This window comes from Zonotrichia leucophrys, chromosome 2, assembly GCF_028769735.1.
Source record: "Zonotrichia leucophrys gambelii isolate GWCS_2022_RI chromosome 2, RI_Zleu_2.0, whole genome shotgun sequence".
Taxonomy (NCBI): domain Eukaryota; kingdom Metazoa; phylum Chordata; class Aves; order Passeriformes; family Passerellidae; genus Zonotrichia; species Zonotrichia leucophrys.
In genome coordinates this window covers 87,650,967-87,676,025 of record NC_088171.1, presented here as the reverse complement: position 1 = coordinate 87,676,025, position 25,059 = coordinate 87,650,967, and the positions used below count along the sequence as shown (strand labels likewise).

The window sequence follows — 25,059 nt, the reverse complement described above, 5'->3', positions numbered from 1 at the left end:
TGATGAGGCAGAATAAAGAACAGGTAATCCTTTCCCGTTAGTAGAGGAAAGGAGTCAGTCTCTTTTATCTCCCCCTGTAGTCCAACATCTCAAAGGAAGCTTTGGGTCAGCAATTTGCTGGCTGCAGCAGCTTTATCATTTAAGGGGCACAAGTTGCTGGGAAGGCTCATTTACCGACAAGTTAAATGTTACAATCTCCTGTAAGCTGTGTATGTAATACTGCATTTTATGGTCTAGCTGTGCAGTGCAGAGCTATTCTGCATGTAACACATGTTAAACATTAACTACTGCTTGGGTACAGAAGGTGGAGTGTTCTCTCTCTGGTTTCTATTGGGTGTGTGGCAGTGGAAGATAAACATATACTGGTAGTTAATGCCATAAAGCAAGCAACCATGAGCAGAGTAGGGCATCAAGTGCATTTTTGTTGCTTTTGAATTTTTCATGTTCTACTGTTTCTCTTTATTGATTTTGAGGGCTTTCTCCTCCCTCACTTAAGCAAGGTCTGTTTAAATTTTGTTGAGCTTTGGTTTGGCTTCTTTTAACAAGTGCTGATTTTACTCCATATGAGAAAATATGTTCTGGAAGTTTTTGTTCAGTTTATAACAATTACAGTACAAGTAAAGATGATGGCTTCTTAGCAATGTACTGTTTTAAGGCCATTGTAGTCTCAGCTGCCTTTAATAGACTGTTGAACTTTGGTTACTAATGTCTGTTAGTACTCTTGCCCCCCTCAAAATAGTGAAACAGGATCTTACAATGACAGTTTAATGTTGGTGTTAAGCTTTTATGGAGCTTTATTTCTGCTCTTAAAATTTGATATGATTCAATTTCTGTGCTTCTGTTTTGTTAGTTAAAAAACCCTAAAAAGTACAGCTTAAATAAAATTTGCTTCCTGTACCTGAGCTTGCTTCACTTTCTTGGAAAAAGAGAGGTGTAACTCGTGATCTTGCCTGTTTCTGAAGAAAAATGATTTTAGACAGCCTAGAACCCTGAACAGGAGTTCTGCGTGTTATGATTGATGGTGCCTTTGTGCAGAAGACCAAACTAAAGAAACTGAATGCTTAACTCTGAATTTTGCTACATTTTGGGGTAATGGAAATGCCTAATATGTTAGTTTTAAAAAATTAAAAAAAAAAAATCCTTAAAGTTGTAAGAGGGACAGCAGTCACAAAAGTGGATTCTGGTCAGTACCTCCCTGTATAAAGCACAGCTGTAGCTTCAGTCTCTTACTCAGATTTATGATCATCTCATGTATTTTTGGCCAAGGGGTGATTTTGCACAAGAATTTGAAAACTTTCTTCGCCAAGTAACTCAACAAGATTTCCATGAAGAATTGGTTTGTTATTGCCTTTTTCTTCAGCCCACCTGTAATGTTCAAGCTTTTCTAGTGTTGAAGACTGAGAATGTAAATTCTTGCCTTAGCCTCAAAACAAGTACCCAGGCCAATGCAGCCTACCTTTAAGATCTGCTAAGTTTTCTACCCTTACCTGTAGGCCATAGTTGGGGTTTTAGTTGTTAACTTTTATTTCCATTCTTGCCTGTTTCAGATGGCATGCCAAGTAAGATTTACAGCTTTTTTGGCCTTTGTTTCTTCAGTTAAAGGCTGTAAATATTATGGCAGTTGGCAATATAAATGAAATATTATCAAATCCTATAAATTTTCTTCACAGTGCTCTTCGAGTGTTCAGGCTGTCCAGAATTTATTTTGCAGCTTCAGTGGTGATGTGGCTCTGCATGACTGCAGTTGCTGTTGATAGCCAGCAGATTTCAGGCAGTGTATGTTAAACAAGCTTTTCCTGGAGAATCTGACTTCCTGGGGTATAAAATGATGGCTCTGTGACTTTGGACACTTGTAAGGCATAACCCTTCTCTTTCTCTTGTACGTTTTTAATTATTATGAACTCTAAAAACTTTCTTTGAGAGTGAAATCTGATGCTGTTGGAAAAGTTGCAGACAAGAATGGCATGGCACACTCTGCTTCCTGAGGAAAATAAAAGAAATGTCAGTGCAATTATTCGGAATAAATAGAATTGCTCTTTTGATATTATTTTCCTTTGTGTATCTCTTCTCACATGTTTGAACTTGAAAAGAAACGCACCGAAACAAACCCACACTGACCAGTTTCAAAAAAAGCATTTTCTTTTTTGTTACAGAAAAATGCAAAGGGACAGGAGTTGTTTGACCAGATTGTGTATCATTTGGACCTTGTAGAAACGGATTACTTTGGCCTGCAATTCATGGATGCTTCCCAAATTACAGTGAGTATAACTTAAGTTGGTTTTTATGTTTTGTGGTAGTTTCTGTTGCCTGTTACTTTATTGCTGGTGCAGTTCCATGGAGAGATGTCAGCACTGGGGGCTGAAACAAGTAATGCCATGTTTGACTCTTGCACATAAAGCTACATCCTCTGAATGAGTCCTGAGTCATCTGATGTGACATGTGTGTGACTTGATTGCACAAAAGTTAAAACAACAGTGAATTTTGGTGAAGAAAAATGTACTTTATGGTTACTAGACTCATGGTATTCAAAATGTTTTGCAAGCAAGGATTTCTTGTAAATTTTCTCTGTTGTTCTGTGCACACATTGTATTGCTTTGAGGGTTTAGGTTAATTTGCAAGAGCAAAATGTTTTAGCTAAAAGTTCTTCTCCTCTTCCTTATATAAGGACTTCCAGTATCTGCAGGTGAAAGAAATAAATCTAAAAAAAGTATTTACAGATATGAGTAGATATATTAATAGGATAGGGTTAAAAGACTACAGCATTGCGATTACACTGTATTGACATATATTTTATCTTTTCCTTTGTCTGCTCCTCTGTGCTAGCAAGAAGTTTGACAAAAACCTGCACTGTGGATAGAAAATATGCATATTTGGAAAATGAATGTTTCTTTTAGTGCTCTCTGGTCAGTTCATAAATATTTTTTCCATGAAGCAGCAGCAGATGTTTTCTCTGGGACAATATAATAAAATAATGGGAAAATGTAGCTGCAATATTGACATCCTGGGAAGTGTAGGTTCTAAGTTTATCATCCCCGAATTCTCAGCTTTATTCTCTAATGAGCTTGGGTCAAAGGATGGATCAGGGTTCAAGCAGCTGCATTATCATCTGTGTTTCACCAGTCGCTGTAAACAACAAACAGGAAACCTATCCAGGCACTGTACTAATGACTTGATACTGGAAGAAGAGAATCTGTGGGTTTGGGGAGAAGCAGTATTAATCTATTTAAACTTTATCCTGATGTCTAAATTAATTGAGGTTAATATCACTGAAAACTGATGTTTTGAATGAAGTATGTTCATAATGGTTTTGGGATTTTTAGTTGATTATGTGTGTGTGCTTCTGATAAAATTTCTAAATACATAAATTGTGTATACTTTTATGATGAATCTGATTATAAGGACACAACTAATAGAGCAGAGCCTGCTTATAATGGGAAAAACACATTATATTGTCACTGATTGTCAAATCATCCAACTGGGAATTTGACAGCTAGAAACAGTTACCTAGCAAGGAGCTCCATGTTTTGTAAGAAGGGAAGCAGAAAGGAAGAGTGAAATATCCTTTCTCAGCAAGAATGAGGGCAGATCAGCCAAAAGCTGGACTGAGGAAGCTGGGAAGGATAATTTTCTTGTATGTTTGCAAACTGAAGGGCTCTTTTGACTGGTAACAAAGATGCAGTAGCTATGTCTTCTGTATGTAACTCTCTCACTGGTGTTGAGGGCAAAATGTGCCTATGCATGCAAGTGTTTCAGCTTTGTTTGTTTGCTGTTTCTTTGTTCTTTTAAGGAGGGAAGTACATGATGCATCTACAGCTGCAAAAGGGATGAGGGCTGTGAACAGCTGCTGGGGGGGTCTGAAAAAAGCCAACTCTGGTTGCAGGGCTTTGGTGGTAGGGTTGTGGTATCCTGAATTAAGAGGAGTGTTGAGGGCAAAGTTTTTTACCTTCCCTGAAGTGCAAGGCCAAAAGCTCTTACTTGGCTCTTGTGTTTTTTGGTCTGGCTCAAGCTGGGCAGAGAGTAGAGCTTAGAGAACTTCAAGCACAAGCTTTTATCTTGCCCAGCACCCTGTGCCAAAAGGTTCCACGCTTTAAGAGTCTTCGTTCATCTGTTTTGAACCTGTGACCTGAACTTTTTGTTTGCACAGCAATTAATGCCTAGCCTCCATGGGCTTCTGCTTAGTGCCAGCCCAGACACAATGCCAAATGGGGGACTGGGAGATGAAAATTGTGTAAACCCCTTTGAGGCTCTAAGCCTTTGTCTTTAGTATGTATTGTTGAGGGCTAAACGTCTTTAAGCCACCATTACAAGTAAGAGAGCACAAAATAGTCTTTGAATAGTGGAGATTGCTTCTGTGTGCTCCAAGGCCAGCAGCTTCTGAGTGCACTGGTTCCTGCAGTCCTGTAACTTTGCCAAAGACTTGGGACAAGCAGTGTTGATAGCTGTGATTTAAAAAACAAAATCATGGTTAGAGTTTATCTGCTTTGAGAGAGAAAAATCTTTAATTGTTTGAACAGCTTATTTTTAATACAAACCCCCAGCATAAAGCTGTAAAAAGCAAGATGTCAGCAGTAATGCAGAAAGTACTGTAATGCCTATTCAGTGAGCTCTGCATTAGCTTGTATCTTGTGCTCTTTGAAGATATCCATCAGAAGGATGCAGAAGGATAGAAGGATGTAGATAATCATCTAATAGTTTATTCTAAAACAAATTTTAGTGTACTGTTGTATTTTGAGTTACTTGCTGTTAATTCTGGAAGTAAAAATACTCTAATACAAGAAAAAAATTTCTTATTCTAGCTGTTACAGAACTGCAACAGAGATGTAGTGCTTCGGGTGACTGAAGGGTGTCACTCTTGATGTAGGAGGTCTCTGCAGTGGTTTAGAGAAAATGTAAAGCTTATTGGGTTTTCAGTTACTTTTACTACAGCCTGTGTTTTCTAGCAAAGCAGAAGGCCTTGAAAACTTCAGCTGAGGTTAGAAATAGCAATAGTAAAATCTTGGAAGACCATACTATGGAAGTTCAGTTGTCATGAGGAAGTATTTCACTACTATTTCTTTGTAGGAACTGGTTGCATGCAACATTTTCAATGGTTGGTATGGGTTTTTGACTATTGGTTGCTGATGTTTATTCATTTTCAATCCAGGAGTGTCCTTTCTTTCTCTTATTCTAAATCATCTTAATAAAAAAAAGGCTTTCTGTGGTTAACAGTTCCTTGTGAACTCTATATTTTATAGGGTCTCTCAAGATTTAGATATCCCCATTTCTACAGTCGCATTCTTTGTTCCAATTTTCTGTCCTGTGATGCCAGAACATGAATACCCTCCCAACCCCTCCTGTGTTTTTTATTAAGAATTTATAACTGAAGGATTGCCCATGTTTATTAGCTTGGAATGTACTTGTTTCCATCATAAATTTTGTTTCTGTTCACAAGAACAATCGCAGGGTAATTGAAAGGGAAGGATTTTTAAGATAAGTCTTTGAAATGTCTATTTTTTTAGTTTGTGCAGATGAGCTGCTGTCATCCCTGGGAATGGATGGAAGCAAAAGAATTAAATTGCCCTTTTTCTCACATGTGTCTCTTTCAGTGATCCTCTAAGTCATTTAAGTCTTTTATGTCTGATCTCTTATGTCACAAAGACCCCTTAGATTAAAGAAGATCTGTATGGAACAGCCTTTCCCAGCTGTGCCCTGCAGCCAGTTGAACCCTTTGGGGGATGTGTGATGGCAGCAGTGTATCTGGCATGTTGGGAAGCACTGGATTTACATTGTGTGTACAGCAAGAATGATGAGTGAGGACACCCTGTGCCTCCTGCAGGTGCTGCCCATGGCTATGGGGGGGACCAGGATTCCCTGGGAAGATGAGTACCAGGACCAAGCTGCAGTGAATTGTCCTGGTTAACCGTGTTTGCATCTGAACCTTCCCAGTATTGATCAATTTCTAAATTGGGTTTTGGTGCAAGAGGTGAGAAGACAATGGAAGGAGGACATGGAGAAGGTTGTGTAGAAGTGAAATAGGCTTGCATGAAAGCAATTGCTCCAAGTAAAAAAAAAAACAAGAGGGAAAAAAATTGCCCAGAACTGTGTTGCCCAGAGTGGTCCTGACCAGCAGCAGTGTGTGAGGATGCACTGATTCTGACACTGAGATCCTCACCTCTATGAAAGGCTGCCTTCTGGCCAGGTTTTTCTGACAGAGTCAGGACCGTGTATGACTCATGACAAAGGATTTCCACAGTGTTGGGGGGCAGGAAGGAGGCAAGCTGGACAACAAATAATGTCAGTACCTTTGTTTTCTCTACACATCAAGAACTAGATTCCTGCATGTTTCAGCAGGTATTGGGTCAGGGGCTTGTAGGATATGGCTCATTATCACTGCCTCTGCTGTATCTATCTGAATTTTCTTTTAAAGGCTCATTGATCGGGTTTTTCAGCTGCTGCTTTTGATATTACTGTTATGACTTCTGAAGATGTGAGGGGTGGGGAAAAATGAGCAGTTCAAACCAGACAATTAGCCTCATAGTGTGATATCTGGGAGTCTTTTTCCTTTTGTACTTCTTAATACTTAAACGAGTGTTCATGAAGTAGAAGAAAATAGGGACAAGCCTTTTTTTCCATATACTGGATGTGGGAGAGAAGGGAGATTAGTAAACATTTTGGTAATGCTGAGTATTTCTTTTTCTGCTACTGTTAGAAACATGCTGTTTTCCCCATGAATAAGCTGTGACATTCCTTTGGGACTCAGTTTCCCTCCCTCAAGCTCTCTTGTTTCCTCTGGATGATGAGCACTTTGGGACTGTGGTGGTTGCAGGATGTGTGTCTGTGGATTGTAGCCAAGAGCAAAAAATACCAGTCACAGATGGAGGGTCCCAAAAGCTGTAGAACATCCTGAAACACTCGATGCTTCAGTTTCTTACCGTGGCAGTGATAGGAATGCCAGTTCAGTCACTGGACACAGGCAGTGTGGCTGACTCCACGGCGATGCAGAACACCTGATGAATGTGGAACACTTCCCATCTGTTGCTGTCCAGCATTTTGTGGTTTGTGAACACTTGGTGAAAGACTGCAAAGCACTAACACATTCCAGTCTTTAGTCTTCCAGTAGCACCTGCTGTTTTGGGAGGACGTTTTTGTGACACAGACTTAAGAAGCAGGCGTACGGGGCAGGTGGTTGTTGTGCTGTCTGTCAGTGATGCTTCTGCACTTCTCTCCTGAGTGTAAAGAATTCTCTCTGGGACAGCAAACAGTCTGTGTTGTCTTTCTTTTGTCTTTGTGTGTGGTTGGAGCATAAGCTGAAGTGATTTCTCAGTTGTCTTCCACTGATATAGTCAGGTTTGTTGCCTACTTGTTACAAATCCCTTCAGTTTATTTTTGCAGGTTTGGACATAGGCATCAAAATTAAAAATAAATTGCTGGAATTGATCTGGAACGGTATCAGCTTTCACTGTCTGCAGAGTAAATCTAATGAGAAATATACTAGACCAGGAAAGTTTTTTATATATATTTTTTATATAATTCTGTTTTTTACTTCTGTCAAGTCTGCAAAGCAAAATATTATTTGGTTATCACATGGATATGAATTAGGATAGGCTAATGGTCTTGAAGGATATCCTTACATCTCTCTATTATTCTTGGTTAGTTTATCTGGTCTGCAGTTAAACCACATCATTTATCAGGATGCTTCTGAGATGGCTCTGTGCTGACTCAGACTGGGACAGGCCAGGCTTCCATGAATGCCACTCAATATGTGGAGCTCTCGGGGCTGGTAAAGATCCATTAAGTCCTACCAGTACCCTCATGGCTCTGGAATTAGCGTCTGTGGCCTTGTACTTCCCAAGATCACGATCTGGAGCTTTATCACCGCTCCATCTGCCCTCCTGCTGCTGGACAGCTTTGCGTGCACCTTGCGTTGCCGGCTCTGTCCCACTGTGTGTGACTTATGCCAGGTGGCAGCCCTTCTTCACAGGGCAAGAGAGAGCTTGGCATGGGAGCTGCACAATGGTGTCAGCTGAAGGGGGCTGCTGCAGGGCAGCTGGTCTGCCTTGTTCAGGCCAGGGACAACTTAAAAAACTGACAAAACTTTGCACCTGGATCAGGTTGGTCCTCCAGCGGTGTTGATGTGGCTCTGTACCACTGTGCCAGAGCCCTGTTCAACAAGATGCTGACAGCAGTGTTCAAAGGGGGTCTAAATCAAAACTGGCCAGCTGGGACTAAAACCCCTCCTGATCCTGCCACTGTTTTGTGAAAAGTTGGTCTCCTCTGAGCCCAAATACAAATTTTTCACCTCTTTAATCCCATCTTGGCTTTGTAATGTGAATGCTATTTGAGTAGAAGTGCATTCCCTTTTTTCTTCTTTTCTTTCAAGTTGGGTAGGTGAGATTGTAGAGCAGCCTCCTGAAAAATGTGTGCAGGTCTTGTTTGTTGAAAGGGGTGTCTCTATCCAAGGTTCTCATAGCAGCTTCAGTAGTATCTGGTTTTTTGGGGCTTTGTTCAGTCAGGTTGGACACCCTCAAGGATGGTGATGGCTCCACAGTCCCTCTGGGCAACTGTGTTTTTTCTGAAAAGCCTCATGGTGAGAGTCTTCCTGTCTAGCTGGGATTTCTCCTGAGTCTGGTGCCACTCGTCCTTCTGCCATGGAATACCTCTCAGAGGTGTCAATCACCTTCTCTACAGCCTTTCAGTGGGCAGCTGAAGTCACCAGTGAGGTGAGCCTTCCTTTTCGAGAGGAGCATAACTTTGTAGGAGGGATTAGAGGAACATGAGAACAATACCTCATTGTTTTACGTTGTGAACTCCTGGGAGATTATCCTGTTCCTAAGTGTATGTTTGTGTACTCCCTGAGTTTCTACATAACCCCAGTTCTCATTTGGTATTCTGTTACTATCATAATAATGTTGAAAGGTGACCTGCAGAAGAAAAGAGGGCTTTTGCTCCTTTGTTCCCTTCTCAATCTGTAAATGTAGAGAAATCCCCAAACTGTGGTTTGGTGGGTAGAATTTTTATTGGCTTGATTTTTTGGTGTTTCCTTCCTCCATGTGATACATACATTTTTCACTTCTCTGCTTTAGAAGGTTGTGTGAGTAATGGCAGGCAGCTTGGTAGGATTCAGGTGCCTAGGAAACCAGAAAGCAAGAAGACAGCTGAAGGGATAATTGACTTTTGGTTTTAAAGGTGCCAGCTTTTGTTTAGCACACCCTCTTTTCGGAACTTGATCACTGAGCATGATTCTCTCTCTTTTACCTCCAGGCATGACTTGAGAAAGCTTTCAACCAATATTTTTCAGGCGAAATAAAACTATCAATAGAAATGGGCTTCCTCTTACTGATAGTTAAATATATAAATAAGCATAAGGGAGAACAGTCTATTCAAGTTGTTCTTCGTGCACTTTAAACTAGCAAAGAAAGCCAGTCAAAATGGGTCAAATGCAATTTTTTTTTCCTTTTCAGCTCACCTTTGAGGGCTGTATAAATCAAGACAAGGAATTTTCATTCTTTTAGGAAGCAAGTAGAGAGGCGGTGGAATTTACAAGCTCAGGTGTGTGATTGTGGGATTGTGTCAGGCTGTGGAAATCCTCCTTTCAGTCTTCATTTGGCACTCATGTGGTCCTCATAAGCTGACTGCTTTAGCAGCTTTAGTATATCTGCTGTATTTCGACACAAATATATCCTTCTTATGCTGTATATCTATTTTGAGAAAATACTGGCTACTACCATTAGGAAATGCTGAGCTACTTATTTTTTCCTCTTCAATTAAGCGAGTGATCAAAAGAGGAGACCATGCTGAGATAAATACATCCTTCCAGTATTTTAAGAAACTATATTTTTTTAAATGGTGCTTCTTTCATGTGGAATTTATTGGTGTTTGTTTTCAATACATGAATCCCAGTCAATGGCTACTGTGTTATGTCAGTTAATACCATAGGAAGCATTATTCATTTGATAGAGCAAAGAAATTTTGCTGAGATTAAAGAGGAATAAATGGGAGTTAATCTAGCATTTGACCTTCCATTTTACCCGACAAAATTAAGGGAGGGACCACAGTGTTCTCTGCAGCTGATGATGGGAAGTGGAGAGGGAGGTGCTGGGCTCTCCTCCCTGGTATCCATGGAAAGGATGCATGGGAATGGTTCAAAGCTGACACATGGGAGGTTCAGACTGGACATTGGGAAGCATTTCTTTACCAAGAGGGTGTCAAACATTGGAACAGATTTCCTAGAGAGGTAATTGATGTCCCGAGCCTGTCAGTCTTAGGAGATGTTGGACAATGCCCTTAACCTGAAGTGGTCAGGCAGTGGGACTAGGTGGTCATTGTAGGTCCCTTCCAGCTGAACTGCTTTGTTCTGTTCCAGCATAATCATAGAATTCTGGTTACCTGCAGTTTGATCAGGTTTGGGTTTTTCTTCCCTTACTATGTGCAAAGTAGCTTAGACACTGTCTTCCTATCATAACACAGTCCTAAAGCAAATAATCCCTTTCCTCCTTGTTCTGCACTGGTATTTCCAAATCCAAACAGGATACAGGGATTATGGTGGGGTATGGTTGGAATGAGTCTGGTCAGTCCTGGTCCTACACTGTGAGGTCCATAGTTAGGTTTCTTTGGCGAGTCCAGATCCTGAAATTATGTATGGTCATTTAGCCAGAGCACAAGAGAGGCAGAGTTACAGTCTTGTATCTCTGTGATGAGAGAAGAGCAAGGCTCCTCTGGTTTTATTCAGCTTCCTAGTGAGACTTCAGAATTCATTGCTTTCACTTCCCTCTAATTGAGTCAGCAAGCAGTATGTAGCCAAGCTCAAACCTATTTTAAGCTTTAGCTAGAATGCTTTGATTTTTTTTTTTTCCAGCTCAGAGGGACATTTGGAAGGCTGGTGTGGTACACAGTGTGAAGAAGCCCTCTGACATTGTCTGAGGCAAAGAAGTGTTAAAATTCAGCCTGATTTTCACAGAAATTGCAGAAAATATCTGACTCTGAAATTGGAGTTGCTTCATAAATCTGCATGAAAACTTCCAGGCCTTGGAGCTCTGGGCCAATAATGCTGTCAGCCCATGCCCTACCTCCGTCTTTGTGTTTATGATCTGTGTGCTGGCACATCACACACTTGATGTGCAGTGCAGGATGGGGGTGAAACAGCAGCTCACTGTTGCTTCTGAAGAGAGGTGACTTTAATGCTTGCTGTGCTTTATCTCCTGGAGCCGCCTGCCTGTGGCTGCTTCGGTGAGAGAGTGATGATAGCTCCTGTCTGAGCTGTGGTCTCGCTTAATGGTCTGCACAAGCAGTTCCTGCAGTCTTGGTAGGCATTTTTTTAGCCATTACTTAAAGTATTTGCACTTGCAAATAATCAGTTTGAAACTTACTGTTATTTGAGCTTTAATGTTCCTTAAAGACCACATGCCAAGAAAAGGGACTATCAGCTGTTTTTTACTGGGAATTATTATAGTTCAGGTTGTGCAGTGCTAGTTCCAGAACATGGTGCTAACAGGAGTTTTTAGCATGTATTATAGATGTTTTTCTACATGAAAAACTTTTCTTTTAATGCATTAATTATATTTGTCTTTGAGGGACTTTTCTTTAGCCAAAATAAATATTAGATAGAAAGACATTTTCACAGCTAGGTGTTTGAAGAATAAAAAATTTATCTGCCCTGGAGCTATGAAAGTAACAGACTTCTATAATTTCAGTTAAAAAATGGGAAAGTTTCAATGTTGATATTTCTTTCCTTATCAAAAATTTGAGATTTCACACAGCTGTAATTTTTCATAAGAGAGCAAAATAGAGACAAAGTAAATTCCTTGAGCTGCTGTAATGTTTTATTTCCATTCTGGCAGAGATTTCTACCAGATTAGGGATTATAAGAATTGATTTCTTGGCAGCCTCATCTAAGGGAGTCTTGCAAGTCTCCTGCAAATAAAATCACCTTCAGAATCGTTGCTCTATTTCTCTTTCTCCTTCTTGTGAAATTTATTTACCTTAAGGGTAGTAAGCTGTCAGACTTTTGATCTGTATACATCTATACCTGTGATTAAATTTTTGCCTTGGTTTAGAGCATAGTTAGTAAATAAATACCAGTATTACTAGACAACAAATAATTTTGCTCATTTTTTTCAGCCATAGTAGCATGGTGATGGTGTAACAAGTAGTCATTGAGAGATTATCCTTTTTCTGAAAACATTAATTCTCTAATAGCAAAAAAGGAAGAGGGTTTTTTCCAAAGATTTTGTTTCATAGTACCTAGTTCATAATTTTAGAATATATTTAAAGATAGAAAATCACTTATTTCAAAGAAATCCAGGACTCTCTTACCACTTTGTATGACAGAAGCATTTACATGGAGTTGCTTCAAACAAGATTGCAGCCTTCTGTAGGACATTGAGCAGAGACTGCCAAAGATTTAAGCTAAATTTACACCAGATTGTGTTTATTGCTGCCTTTCTGTAGATGCAACTTATACTGACAAGAGAGAGCGTACACTTTGCTGGGAATCAGATGTTTGTGTCATCATTGTTGCACTATTCCAGATCTTCTGCTTTAGTTTAAAAGGAAAGGGTGAGATGGTGAGATACACATCAGTGTTTCCCAGATGCTTTGAATGGGGTTAAGTCTCCATCCTTACCTTGAAAACAACTTGGCCATGGAGCAGTGGAAGGCAGGATAGTACAGGCTCTGGAGGGTCTCTGTCAAACAGAGGTTTAGAGGAGGCTGAGACTCAGGGGCTTGGGGGCAAAAGGGTGCCTTCCTTACACACCACTGCTTTGTGGCCTTGCATTTTGAAGTTTCTTCTCTGGAACAGTGGTTTCCCTGGCAGTACTGATGAATTTAAAAATCAAGCTTTCCCATGTGGAAGAAGGGAAGTTATTAAACATGCCAATAAACACTTTCACCAATACGCAGAAGTTTAGATAATAAATATGGAAATATTCCCTTATAAGAGATTTTTATCTGTTAAATTTTATTGTAATCTGTTTATGGAGTCAACAAAATCTTGAAATGGGACTGCTTCTAAGTGTGGATTTTCTCTTTTTAGCACTGGTTGGACCATTCAAAATTCATTAAGAAGCAAATAAAAAGTAAGTACTGTGTCTCTGCATGTTTATTTTGTTACTTCCTAAAGAATTTGAATTTAGTGTATTAGAACATGATAGAGAATGTTTAAATATGGCCTTTAATGGAATAAATATTCCTTAGAAAAGAGTTTTAATTTAAGGGGTAATTGGCTGACCATGTCTAAAGGCAAGAGCACTTATTAAGCAGTAGCCAGGCCTTCAGAAGCCCTTGTTAAACCTGTGCTGTTTGTCTAAGGCCGAGTGGGTTGCCAGGTAATTTCAGTCTGATCTGTGAAATTGGGTTGCCTGGACACAGATCGCCGTTCCTGTCACTGCTTCTGATCCACAACAGATATCCTGCAATTTCTTTCAGAGAGTGAATGGAAAATACTTCATTGTGTAATGATTAATTTTTAATTTTTTTTTCCAGATTTTTATTTTAAGAGTTTAAGTAGCAGAAATACCTGCTGTTTTGTCAAATGCAGTTCTGAAATAGCTGCTGTTTCATCAAAGGCGGTTTTGGATGGAGGGGTTGGTGGACTGTATTTTCTGTGAAAATTGTCTGAGGCAGGAAAGTAGTTCCTGGATTTTTGATAATCTGGTTGCAGGCTTGGGTACAGTACAGCATTGGCATTAACATGTTTTGTTACAATACTGCAGTTGGCAACAGTCATGGGCCATGAAGACATGGCTTCTGTGAGATTAAAATGCGTTTTTCAACAAAATTGTTGACTGCCTTGGAGGACCTTGCAGAGATAGATCTTGATTGCTTCAGTGGTGTTTTGCCTTTTTTTTTTTTTTTTTGATGAGTACCCAAGTATCCAGATGATTTTTGTAAACAATGGAGTTCTTCAGAGGCCTTTAGGATAGTTTGCTGTCACTCCATGGTGTGTGGGTGTCAGCCTGCTAGAATCCATGGTGAAGATAGCTGCTGTGGGTAAGGTTTTTGCTGTTTGGTTTTCTCTCTCCTTTTCATCACATAACAGACTGCTTTACCTTTGGTGACTAGCTGATTTGCAGCTGCACTTTCTATAATAGCCTTGTCCTGGAAAATCAGTGAATTTTGTAAGACCTTCAGCCAATTTAGTTGCGGATTTTTTTGTCTGTTTTTAATGTGTGAAGAGCCTGTTTTAAAAAGAATTCAGCAAATCATGGCTCTGAGGAATGCTGAAGAGGGAAGCAATTTGTTGAGTGTTGTAAAGGTCTGTCTCACAACAGGTTACTTTCCTTTACCTTGAATTCAGCAGATGCTTTGTGAAGAGTTCCTCTTTCATGGTGGATGTTGCTCACTGCTGTCTTTTCCAAGTCATTTGCTCACCTTTGCAGACCTCACCAGTGGTGCTGAACTGTGAGCTCAGGGTGCTGTAACCTGACTTACAGGAGCTGTGAGGGAGACAGAATCAAAGTTCTAATTAGCTGCATGTAACTTAGTGGAAGGATCATTAATAGGCACATGTTTGCTTGTTGATGTGGTGTTATAGAGGACCTTAGAAAAGTGAGGAAAAGTAATTTGTCCATCAATTAATACATCAGCAGGCAGCTGGCTGGAAAATGAGGGTTAGGCAGATAAGGATTCATTGGTCACAGTTTCATGGTAGCTGGATAGCTTCCTGTTAACTGTGTTACATGGGAAGTTTGATGTAGCATTCACCTTCTGACCTCAGGTAACACAACTCTTGCAACCCCATGGAATTTTTTAGCTTCCTTTATTCATGGGTGCCTTCTAGAGTCTTCTCCAGAACTTTTCATCTATTTATCTTACCTTTTCACATTAATGTGTTTCAGTTGAAAGGTGATCTATTGCGTAGGGGTTTTTATGGAGTAGTGTTTGTGCCTGGTAAGAAGGAGCATCACCCTCTCCTTCCCTTTTCCTTCCATTTCCCCCTGGGCCCAGCAACAGGGAGTGTACCTGGAAACTTGTCCTTCACAGCATGCTATGAGGCACCCCTCTTTGGACGAAAATGTGTTTGCCAAATGGACTATTGGCTTGATAAATTTCAATTAATGAGTATCAAAAAGTATGGTAATCATCTATATTTTTTGTTTCTTGCATGCATTTTTGAATTTTAAAAATCATTAAATATTTTCTTTGATGAATCTGAAGCTTGTCATTAATTTTGGGTCTCTTGGGTTGTGGGGTGGTGTGGCAACTGTTCTGCCTTAGCAGGACTACAATGAGTGTAAATCTTTTTTCCCCATTTCAAATCCCTGCATGTGCAGTTGGACCTCCGTACACGCTGCATTTCCGCATTAAGTACTACTCGTCAGAGCCCAACAACCTTCACGAGGAGTTCACCAGGTAGGAACTGTGCGTGGCTGACGGGGATTTGAGACATCTCAGGCACGTGGGGGTACTGCAAGCAGGTGATTTGAGCTTTCTTATTAAGGGTGCTCAATTTGTCTGCCTTCTTAGGTGTTTTCCTACTGTCAGAGAAACATCATGTTTTTTATTTGCTGCCAGAAAGCATCCATGGGGCTAACCAAGCGTGTTGGTGTGTAGGAGATGCTGTGTTCTGGTGCTTTGAAGTTGGCAAAGAAGGGCAGAGTTGGGTGGGGAAAGGGGGAAAGCTGCAGCTGGGAGACGCCTGCTCTTGATATCTGCCATCCTCTGAGAGGGGTTTCCATTATGTCCTGCTAAATGCCAGTGCCCTGCTTTGTTCCTGCTGCCCTGAGACTTGGGGGTGATTTAATAATGGTACCAGGGGCAGAGGATTTTGGGAATAGCCAGCTTGAGCTCTGAGTTAACAGTGAATTGAATCCCTTCTGCTTCCCCGTGGTTCTCTGTGAGGCAAAAGCCTGCATTGTATAAAGTCACTCTACAAAGTCTTTAGTTTCAATCTGCTAGGCTCTTTCTGTGGACCTGTGCCTTGGTGGATCTGTAGCACCTTGGTTCAGAATATATTCTGAGAGCTGGAAAAGGAGCAGCTGGGGTTTACTTATCTTTTGTATCTGCATACTTTGTGTCTTCTCTGTATAGCATTCATCTGTCTTAATGTTACTTTATCTTTTCTTTTGTTCTGCCTCTCACCGTAGGGCACTTTCTGTGTCTTCTAATTTGCTTGGCAATAATCAGTGTACTCCTAATCAGCCTGAGGTGTTTAAGGACGGTTGATTGTTGTAGTTCATGTGCATGTGATGTTTACACTAAACTTGTGCCTGCAGGCAGATGATTACTGTCTCCCTGCTGTCTGCTGTGCCCACCATGGGTTTTTTTCACTGCCTGAGACAAGATTAAAGGGCTAATTGTCATCACCTCATGATAGAGACACAGGGTCTTCAATATCTGTTATCAATTTAGCCCAGCAGTGATAATTCAATAAAAGGGTATATTCCTATAGAATGTATCATTAACTTATGGAAATTCCTGCCACTTATGTAGCTAAGTATATGATCTTAAGAGAATCCAAAAATCTGGATGATTTATGGACATCTCTAATGAGAAAATGCAGTTAAATTAGTAGGAATAATATGTGTTTTCTGGAAATTGATGTAAGTCTTCATACATCAGGGTGCATGTCTGACAAGTATTACATTTCCCCTGTGGTCAAATTATGGCATTACTGTCTACCACAAGATTTCTTTCTTATGTGCTCTGAAGCATATGATCCTAGTCACTGTGAGATTGGGTGTCTGAGCTATGTGATCATTGCTGTGATCAAGTAAGACATTTTGTCTGAAAGTATTAACCTCTGATGCCTTGTGATCTAATTATTGCTGAAAGGTGACACTTCAGAAGACTATTTTAATTAGAAAAACACTTTAGTCAGCTAAATATTCAGTATTGTGAAAAATTTCTTTTAATTATAAGCTTGGCAGAAGACCACTGTGAAACTGTTTAAGAAAAATTGGGGTGCGTTTTTTTTCTTCCTTTTTTTTTTTTCTATTTTGGTTGGGGAAAGTAATTTTGAATTTAATAAATCTATAGTTCCTACATTTTTAATTCTTCTAATTTATGGATTTTTAAAAGAGTCTTTATGCTAGTTGGATCATATTTTCCATGTAGCATGTTGAGTGAAAAGTGAAGATTAATAATTGTACACTCAAAATCATTCCAAGTAGAAGAAAAATCATCCTTAACAGTAACTGTGAATTTTCCAGGCAGGAGTTGTTCAAAATTCCTTCTGGAGATCTGCTTTGTAGTAGACTTCCATTTATAGTGAAGCTAAAAACATCATATTTTCATAATTAGCACATTATTGGGAAGCATTAAAACCCTTTACCTGCTCTGTTTTTGTGTTTAAAAAGACAGTTGAAATACAGTGCATTTTGGAAGACATCTTCTGTCACTTATGTGTGACCTGACTAGTTAGTTTAGTTAGAAGAACAACAGAGGAACATGTCTCTACTTGATGTTGTGGAGAATTTTCTAAGGTATCTTGTTGATTTGGAGTAGCAACAATTGAGATGGCAGTGTTTGCCAGCCTGTGCACAGTAAAGGAAGAAGGGTAAGCCATACCCATCAGAATGGGGCTGCAGCACTGCACAAGCCCCCTGAAACTGATAGGTGCACTGCCTAGAGTCTTCTTGCAAGTTTAGAAGAGTTCATGGGTTTGTGAATGATCTGGGCTACCAATAAGAACAGGATGTATACTTGTCTACCCTTAATCTACACATGCAAATACCCAGATTTGTTTGGCAGTCAGGGATTAGCCAAGTACATGAATCAGGGATGTACCAAGGAGTTAACATGGATAAATCTGATTCTGTTCTAATGTTACCATGAGAAATTTTAATCTTCCTTTTTCATTTCTGTTTCCCTGTGTGATTCCAGCTGTTTGTTCTTCACCACATTCACTCCACGTTCTCTGTGATGAAAAAAAAACCCACTTTGTCTTTCTAGCATCCTTTGTAAAGACAGGAGAGGTCTGTGTTGGCACTCCCTGGGCTCTCAGGAGTGCCTCATGCTTTCTTCTCTTGAGTCACTCACCTTTGCAAGCCTCACCCCCGTGTCCAGAGCAGTGCAGAGCCTGCCTCTGCCTTCCTGTCCTCTACACACCCCTTGCATGACCCAGGGCACTTGTGCCTGCCTCAGAGCCCACTCTGAGTGGTGTCAGTGAAGCATGCCTACAACTGAAGGTTAGCAAAGAACAGCTTAAAATACTACAACAGTGTGAAGGATGTAAATTCCTACTTGGTGTACTAAATAAATGTGTGAGCTCTATGGAATTCTTTTATTCAGAACTCTGCTATTTTTAAGTGACATTTTGGTATGAAACTTTCCTTTTGCCCAATTTGGACTTTTTCCATGTTCTGTATTTATGTGTGAGAAGGCAGCCCTGAAGCCTACATGCCTTTATCTGTGTTTTGTTTCTAGGTACTGTAGTTCAATTCCTGCCTGAATTAAGTGAGACCCAAGTTTAGGAGAGCGCTGCAGTGTTGGTAACATTTAGGTTGCTGTGGTGTATGCTCAGATAAAGCAAATCCTCAACAGCAAGACTTTGGACAATGTCTCGAACACAACCAGTGGACAAAAAATGATCTTTTTGATTTTAGTGGGAGCTTTGAAGCTTGCAGGGTGTATCAGTGTGATCCCAAAGGCCCTTTTTTTGTAAAGAGCGAGTTACTCAAATTGCTGTTATGAATTGGGATATTCTTCCAGCCAGTGGAACTAGAAGGATGCCACTGTAATTACTTTTGACTTTCTGAATTTTTTATTTGTCAGGTACCTGTTTGTATTACAGCTCCGGCAAGACATTCTTTCAGGGAAGTAAGTACCTTTTTACCCTTGTAGCTGTAATTTAAAGAATGTAAAATAGTTAATTTCCTGGTGCATTTTGTTTTTCTTTTGAATACAGACATACAGGACTTTGTGTGTCTCATGACTATATTACTGACAAACAGAATAGGTAAAGATTGTGATGGATTGATGAGTTGATGGAAATTTTTGAAGAGAGTGAAAACTGTCCTGAGTTTTATGACCTGAAAATGTAACATGGGCTTGCTACATTTTTTCAGTATGGTGGATGAAATAAAGGATGAGAAAACTGAAGTGCAACACTTCTTGTTCAGGTCAACTCTGAAAAAAATACTTTGTGTTTTTATAGTCTTACCCTGACCAATATTCATTCACACATGCACTAATTTATTTTTTTATTACAGAAACGAAAAACCTTAAACCCATATATTCGAAAATAGTGTTATAGTAAAAATGGTTCCCTAGATGATTTGGTGTTTTCTCTGTTAGTTCAATCTTGTTTTATGGTGAAGTGTATCATGTTTTATGCTAATCAGAATGTACCAACTTAGGAAATAATGATACACAAGTAACAATTAATTGTAGATGTTTCATAGCATGAGTAGTTTGTGGAAATTAATGTTTCCAGTTTTTGTATCAGGCTTCTTTTTAGCTTTATTGCAAGAGGATTTCACTGACAAGAGGCATGATTTTTATAGTTTTGTGTTTTGTTTTGTTTTTAAGACTGAAATGCCCATATGAAACTGCTGTTGAACTAGCAGCTCTGTGTCTTCAAGGTATGCAATTTTTTGAAAGTGATTTGTCCTAATTTATTAAAAAACTCACCTGCTGGTTTCTTTTCTTTTGGTACTAATGCATTCTTACTGATCATATATAAATGCCATTCTTTTACCCAAGGAGGAGACTTTTAGGGAGATCACTTTCTTGACTTGCCTCTGTTCATAACTTCTGAGCTACATTAGGCAATATCAGCACACCTGCTGTGGGGAGGGAGACTATAAAGCATGGCTGGACAAAAGTTTCATGGAAACCCAGGGCTGATCAGGGAAGAAGAACCCAAAATAGCTCCCTGCTGAGGGAGAAGCTGTGGTGCATGCACAAGTGTTACCACTTGAGGCTGAAGAGCCAGCTGGCCCTTCACACAGTTTGTGGTAGGTGGGTGCCTGTGAATTTGGGCTTCCTGCTGCCTGAACTGTGCCTGGGAGAGGAAGCCTCCACAGTGGGTGACTCAGGAGATGGTTCCAGGGCAGGAGTAGGGAGTGGCAGGTACTGGAGAGGAGAGAATTACATGGGAGGGTAAAGAACTAAGATCACTTCTTAGTGGCAGGAGCAAGGATTTCACTATGTAAAAGGCAGTTCCAGTACACTGGGTTTCATTACGTTGTTGTAGGACAGTAATGACTTTTTTTTGTTGTTGTTGCTGCAAGCATGTTAATACAAATATTTGTTCCATTTCAAGCAATTTGTTTTGCAGATGGGGAGGAAATTTTTGTAATGAAGCTCAAACCAAGTTCATTTTTTTCTAAAAGACAGTGCAATGGGCTGGACCATTCTAAGCAAATAGCAGCAACATTCATTGGAATGAAAAATTCTCTTTCTCTTTCACTGGTGGTTGGGCCATGGCACACAGACAGCTTGGGCAGAGTTGCTTAGTTTAATACAGCAGTGGAAGTAACTCAGTGATTCTAGATGGACTTGACAGGCAAAACTGTGAATTCAAGCCGCAGCAGGTGTAAATCTTAAGGCAGTGGATTGTTTGACTGCAGCAGTTGGCACGACTGTGATTGTCAGGTGTGCAGAGAGCTGCTGCAGGCAGACTCCTTTTGTCTTTTTGAGGTGAAGGAAATATGGAGCCCAAATTTGATTTGTTGCTTATATTTCCACAGATAAAAACTCCAGTAGCCTCACATCTGGTCCAAGCAAAGAGGGCCAAGCAAATAATAATACGTTAATGCCTTAACATTTTGGGTAGCTGCTGACACCTGTGATTATTGTGTAAATGCAATACAATTTCTGTCCATCATGTTTATGATTTGTCCAGCTATCTACCAAAACTAATACCCTTGCTGTCTGTGGGAACATCGTTTTATACTTTTTTGCTGTCTTTTTTATTTTCAGTTTCAGTTTTCCACTATTTTGACATCACTGCAATAAGCTTGTCCAAAATTATTTCATTATTGCAACTCATTCATTCTCTTTGCTGACGTACATAATAATAAGCATTTTTGGTGCCAAGTTTGCTACATTTTATTGACATTGGAAATGTAATTAGGCAGAAAAGTATAAAGAAATTTTGATTATTCCCTCCTCAGTACGTTACATGTTCTTTGTAAAATGCAGTCTTGCTCCTTAAGGTGCTTTTCCTAAGTGTGAGAAAAAACTATGAATTGCTATTTAGGCATTGGTAGTCTGAGCCCTCTGAAAGAAAAGTCTTTTTTCAGATAAGCTTTAAGTTTCATACATGTCTCTTTTTTATCAAGGGAGTTTTCTGTTAGAAGTAATTCTTGATTTGTTGCCAGTCCCATGAAGGAAATTCTGTAGCAAGGAACACTGGTTTGTAGTATGGGGTAATATATGAAACAGACAGGTAATATTATGCTTCATTTAGGGTTTATCTATGGAAATGTCATCAAACTTGAGTTCTCACTGTTACAGTTAGTTTTTAACTGCATCATTACTGTTGTATGGTCTTAGTGCTTAACCAGATATATTTTTGAAGCTGCTAATTATATTGGAAAAGAAAACATTTTCTCACATCTCCAATTTTCAGTTCTAATCATAAGACATTTTCATGGAATACTGCAAACTTTTTTTCCCTCAGTATAAAAGAATCAGCTATATATTTTAAAAAATATGGTTTTTTGGCATTTTCAAAGACTTTCTAGGAAACATCCTTTTGAAATGTCCCCCAGGTTATTTTTTGAAGAACACAGATAATGTATATGCATACATATGCATACATATGTATATGTGTTATGTAACACCTGCCCCACCTTCCATTCCCCCCCCCCCCCAAAAAGGGCCAAGAAGGGGCATGCCAAAGCATGTCATGAAGACAAAAATGAAGAGATGGGTCTCTTCTGCTGTGCCCTTGCATCTCAAAATATGAGTGCTGCTGAGCCTGTGTGTCTTCTGTCCTACAAGCTAATGATTCTTCTCATCCCTATACATCCTCCTTACAGCACAGGCAGCCTTTGTTCCCCACCTTCTCTCAGATAAGTAGTATAGAAATCTCCCATGTTTTTCCTAGATGGTTGGCAACACATCAAACTTCAGACCCATACCTTTTTCTTTCCCCTTTAATTCCTCCTTGCTAATGTGCTTGCTGTGGCTCCCTCTTGTATACTGGAGACTGGACTGCCAGTAATTCTTAATATGTGTTAAATAGGCTTCTAGCTTTGATGAAACAGCCAGGGAGCTGAGATATCTGTATGTCCTTTTCTTTAGCAGAGATAAGAATACTGTAACTCACTATGGAAGATTACTGTTGAGAGAAAAAAAAAAGTGTGTGAGACAGTAATTAAAAATGAAGACCAAGGAATTCAGTGTCTTTAATATCCTCAGGACTGCTAAATGTTTCAGCAAAGCTCAAGTTCTCAAAATCACCTAGTAGGTGTTATCAGCCAACAGATTGGATTTTGAATGTAACTTCCTATCTACTGATGGATCCTGTTAAGTATTTTTGAAGTCTGGCTGTGACAGAAATTTTTGCAGCTGTTAAGTGTAAAAGCGCCCTGAAGGAATAAAACTGTTTTCTTCGAGGGATTTAGTTTCCCTCTATGCTTTTTCAATTTTATTTTTATTTTGGCGGTAGTAGTAGGAGTAGTAAACAGTTAAGAAAAGCTGACTGACAAAGGGCTGGTTGGCAATCACATCATGTGTCAGGTGACACATGGCATTGCTGAAGAGTGTATTTTCCACTGGCGCTTGCCGCACAGTCCTGAGGCAGCGACGCTGAGCCTCTGAGTGCAGCTGAGAGGCTCCAGGAGCAAAGCTGTCACAGACACAAGGCAGGTAAGGGTGTCAGTCACTGCAATGCTCAGCACTTGCGTCTCCTGCTGAGCTCAGTGGAGTGGGAAAGCATTCTGCTCCTAGAAAACACCAGAGCCGAAGCATAGAAGTAGAAAGTGACACCTTAATTATGTCAATGTTTCAGCATTTTTTTCCTTAAAATTATTAATCTGAATAGTACACCACCACTGTGATTTTAAAATCCACACAGCTTTATCACTGGTTTAATGAGACTAGGTATTCTCTTCATGTTTTGACATGAACAGAAACATAACTCCTGAATTTGTCCTAAACCAAGACAAATAACAAAGCATGTGATAGAATGGGAAGGGTTAGGGAGCGAACAGTATGCAATGAGAGGAAGTTTCAATGTCACCTCTTCTAAACAGAAGATGCATTGATGATTGTTTTTAACAGAAACTTTATTTCCTATATGTGCTTTAAAATCCTGAGAAGCAGCTTTAGTTGAGCTAGTTCAGTCATAACATTCCTGAATGTCAGAATTCTGTACCACAGTCTTACTCTGCTCCTGCAAATGCATTTATCTGACTTCTGCTGTGAAATCTGATTTGAATTTACTGGGGCCAGGAGTAGGGGGATGGGGTGTTAACTTAAAGCATTCTGGAATATGCTCAGGAACTTGCAAACTATCCTTGTCTTTGTAGGGACAATGGAATTAAATATTTCTGGTCATCTCAAGATCTTTATATTTTTAATTTCTTAATTGATTGATTTCAGCTGAGTTGGGAGAGTGTGAGCACCCTGAGCACACACCAGAGCTCGTGTCTGAATTCAGGTTTGCACCAAACCAGACTGAAGCAATGGAATTTGACATTTTTCAGAAATGGAAAGAGTGCAGGTAGAGTACCTGTGTGGGAGTGGGGTCTCTAGCAACAGGTTTTCTTCTCTTCCAAAGTCAAATCCTTTCAACAGGCATGAAGTGGGGGTTATTTTTGTCAGTGGAGAAGTATTGTAAAAAGTCTTTGAGCCCTCTTCTTTCCTAGAAATGCCAGGCAGTAATTTAGGGAAGGTTGATGGGGTGACTTTAATTTTTTAATGGTTTTTCTTTTAGAGTATTTTGTAATAATTTAAGGAGCCTTGTCTTCTTCCTGTTTATGTTGGAAATAAATCTCTTTCTCTTTCTCCCTTTCTTTCATTCAAACATAAATTTTATGTTTGGGTGTTAGGAAACTCATTTTCCTGTCTTTTGTTAATAAATATGGTACATTTTAGTGATGCTTTGTTACCTGAACTTTCATCCTTATTGGCAATTTTAGACCTTCTTGCATTTTCGGTCCTCTGTTTTATTTTCATTTGGAGGGAAGAGGGTAAAAACATAAGATTGAAATACCATTTAGTATCCTTAAGACTGAGGACACAAAGAAAAGGGTTAGGGGGATGAATCTGAAAGCATTTGAAGTGGATAATTTTTTTTTTACCATGAAGTATGAATTTTATGTTCATAGGGGAAAGAGCCCGGCGCAGGCTGAGTTGTGCTACTTGAACAAAGCTAAATGGCTAGAAATGTATGGTGTAGATATGCATGTAGTTAAGGTAAGATCTATTTGATGTTTTATTTTATCAGTGTGATTTCCCTGCCCTGGTGTGGGACAGTCCCTGAGGAGTGTCCTTGTTGTGGTCTGGGCTGTCCCATGGGCCATGGTCCCTCCCAAATCATTCCCACCTCCCAAGGGCACTTCTCTGGGCTCCCACAGCATCCCTTTCCTGCGTCCCTCAGTTTCTTCCTGTTGTGTCTCCTTCCCCTGGCAGGAACTTGAACGGGTGAGGTGAGGTGTGGGCTGCCCTGGATGCAGTGTTGGTGTGGGTCCATCTCCATGGATCTGAGAGCCTCTTTGAGCAGCACATGGCCTCCTCCCACAAAGGGCACCCTGCAGCCTCCTGTTGCCAAAATGTGCCACTTTGCACCCAATACAGCTGCATATTCTTCTGCTCTGTAATGTTAAAAAAATATGGCAACTTTATTGTTTAGTTTAAGACCTATGGATTTTGCAATACTACTGTATTAAAAAATGTACACTGCTCATGGCAGAATAATTATTTATTCTGTACTTGCTTGCAGGGAAGAGATGGTTGTGAATATGCTCTTGGACTGACACCAACAGGCATATTGATCTTTGAAGGAGCCAACAAAATAGGCTTATTCTTTTGGTAATCTGCTTTTGTGTTATATTCCTTTTTGTTAAAATGCTGAAATCTTTCTCCTTTGCATAATAGAATCTTGACTGTATTTCGTAATTTATAATTGAATCTACAAAGTTTAAAATCTGAAGGTTAAATCTCAAAGTGGATTGGCCTGGTTAG

At 39.8% G+C, this 25,059-nt stretch overlaps 1 protein-coding gene across 4 annotated transcripts in view; it reads left to right on the top strand.

Annotated features, from left to right (window-relative positions):
- The window catches only part of EPB41L4B (erythrocyte membrane protein band 4.1 like 4B), a 169,800-nt gene that overhangs the window by 49,278 nt on the left and 95,463 nt on the right, over nucleotides 1-25,059 (top strand). For all 4 annotated transcript variants that reach the window (XM_064705605.1, XM_064705604.1, XM_064705603.1 and 1 more), the window contains exons 2-9: nucleotides 2,154-2,258; nucleotides 13,013-13,055; nucleotides 15,252-15,330; nucleotides 18,694-18,738; nucleotides 19,450-19,502; nucleotides 23,476-23,596; nucleotides 24,204-24,291; nucleotides 24,818-24,906. In XM_064705605.1, the coding sequence (XP_064561675.1) occupies nucleotides 2,154-2,258; nucleotides 13,013-13,055; nucleotides 15,252-15,330; nucleotides 18,694-18,738; nucleotides 19,450-19,502; nucleotides 23,476-23,596; nucleotides 24,204-24,291; nucleotides 24,818-24,906 (623 nt within the window). The remainder of the gene's footprint in view (nucleotides 1-2,153; nucleotides 2,259-13,012; nucleotides 13,056-15,251; nucleotides 15,331-18,693; nucleotides 18,739-19,449; nucleotides 19,503-23,475; nucleotides 23,597-24,203; nucleotides 24,292-24,817; nucleotides 24,907-25,059) is intronic.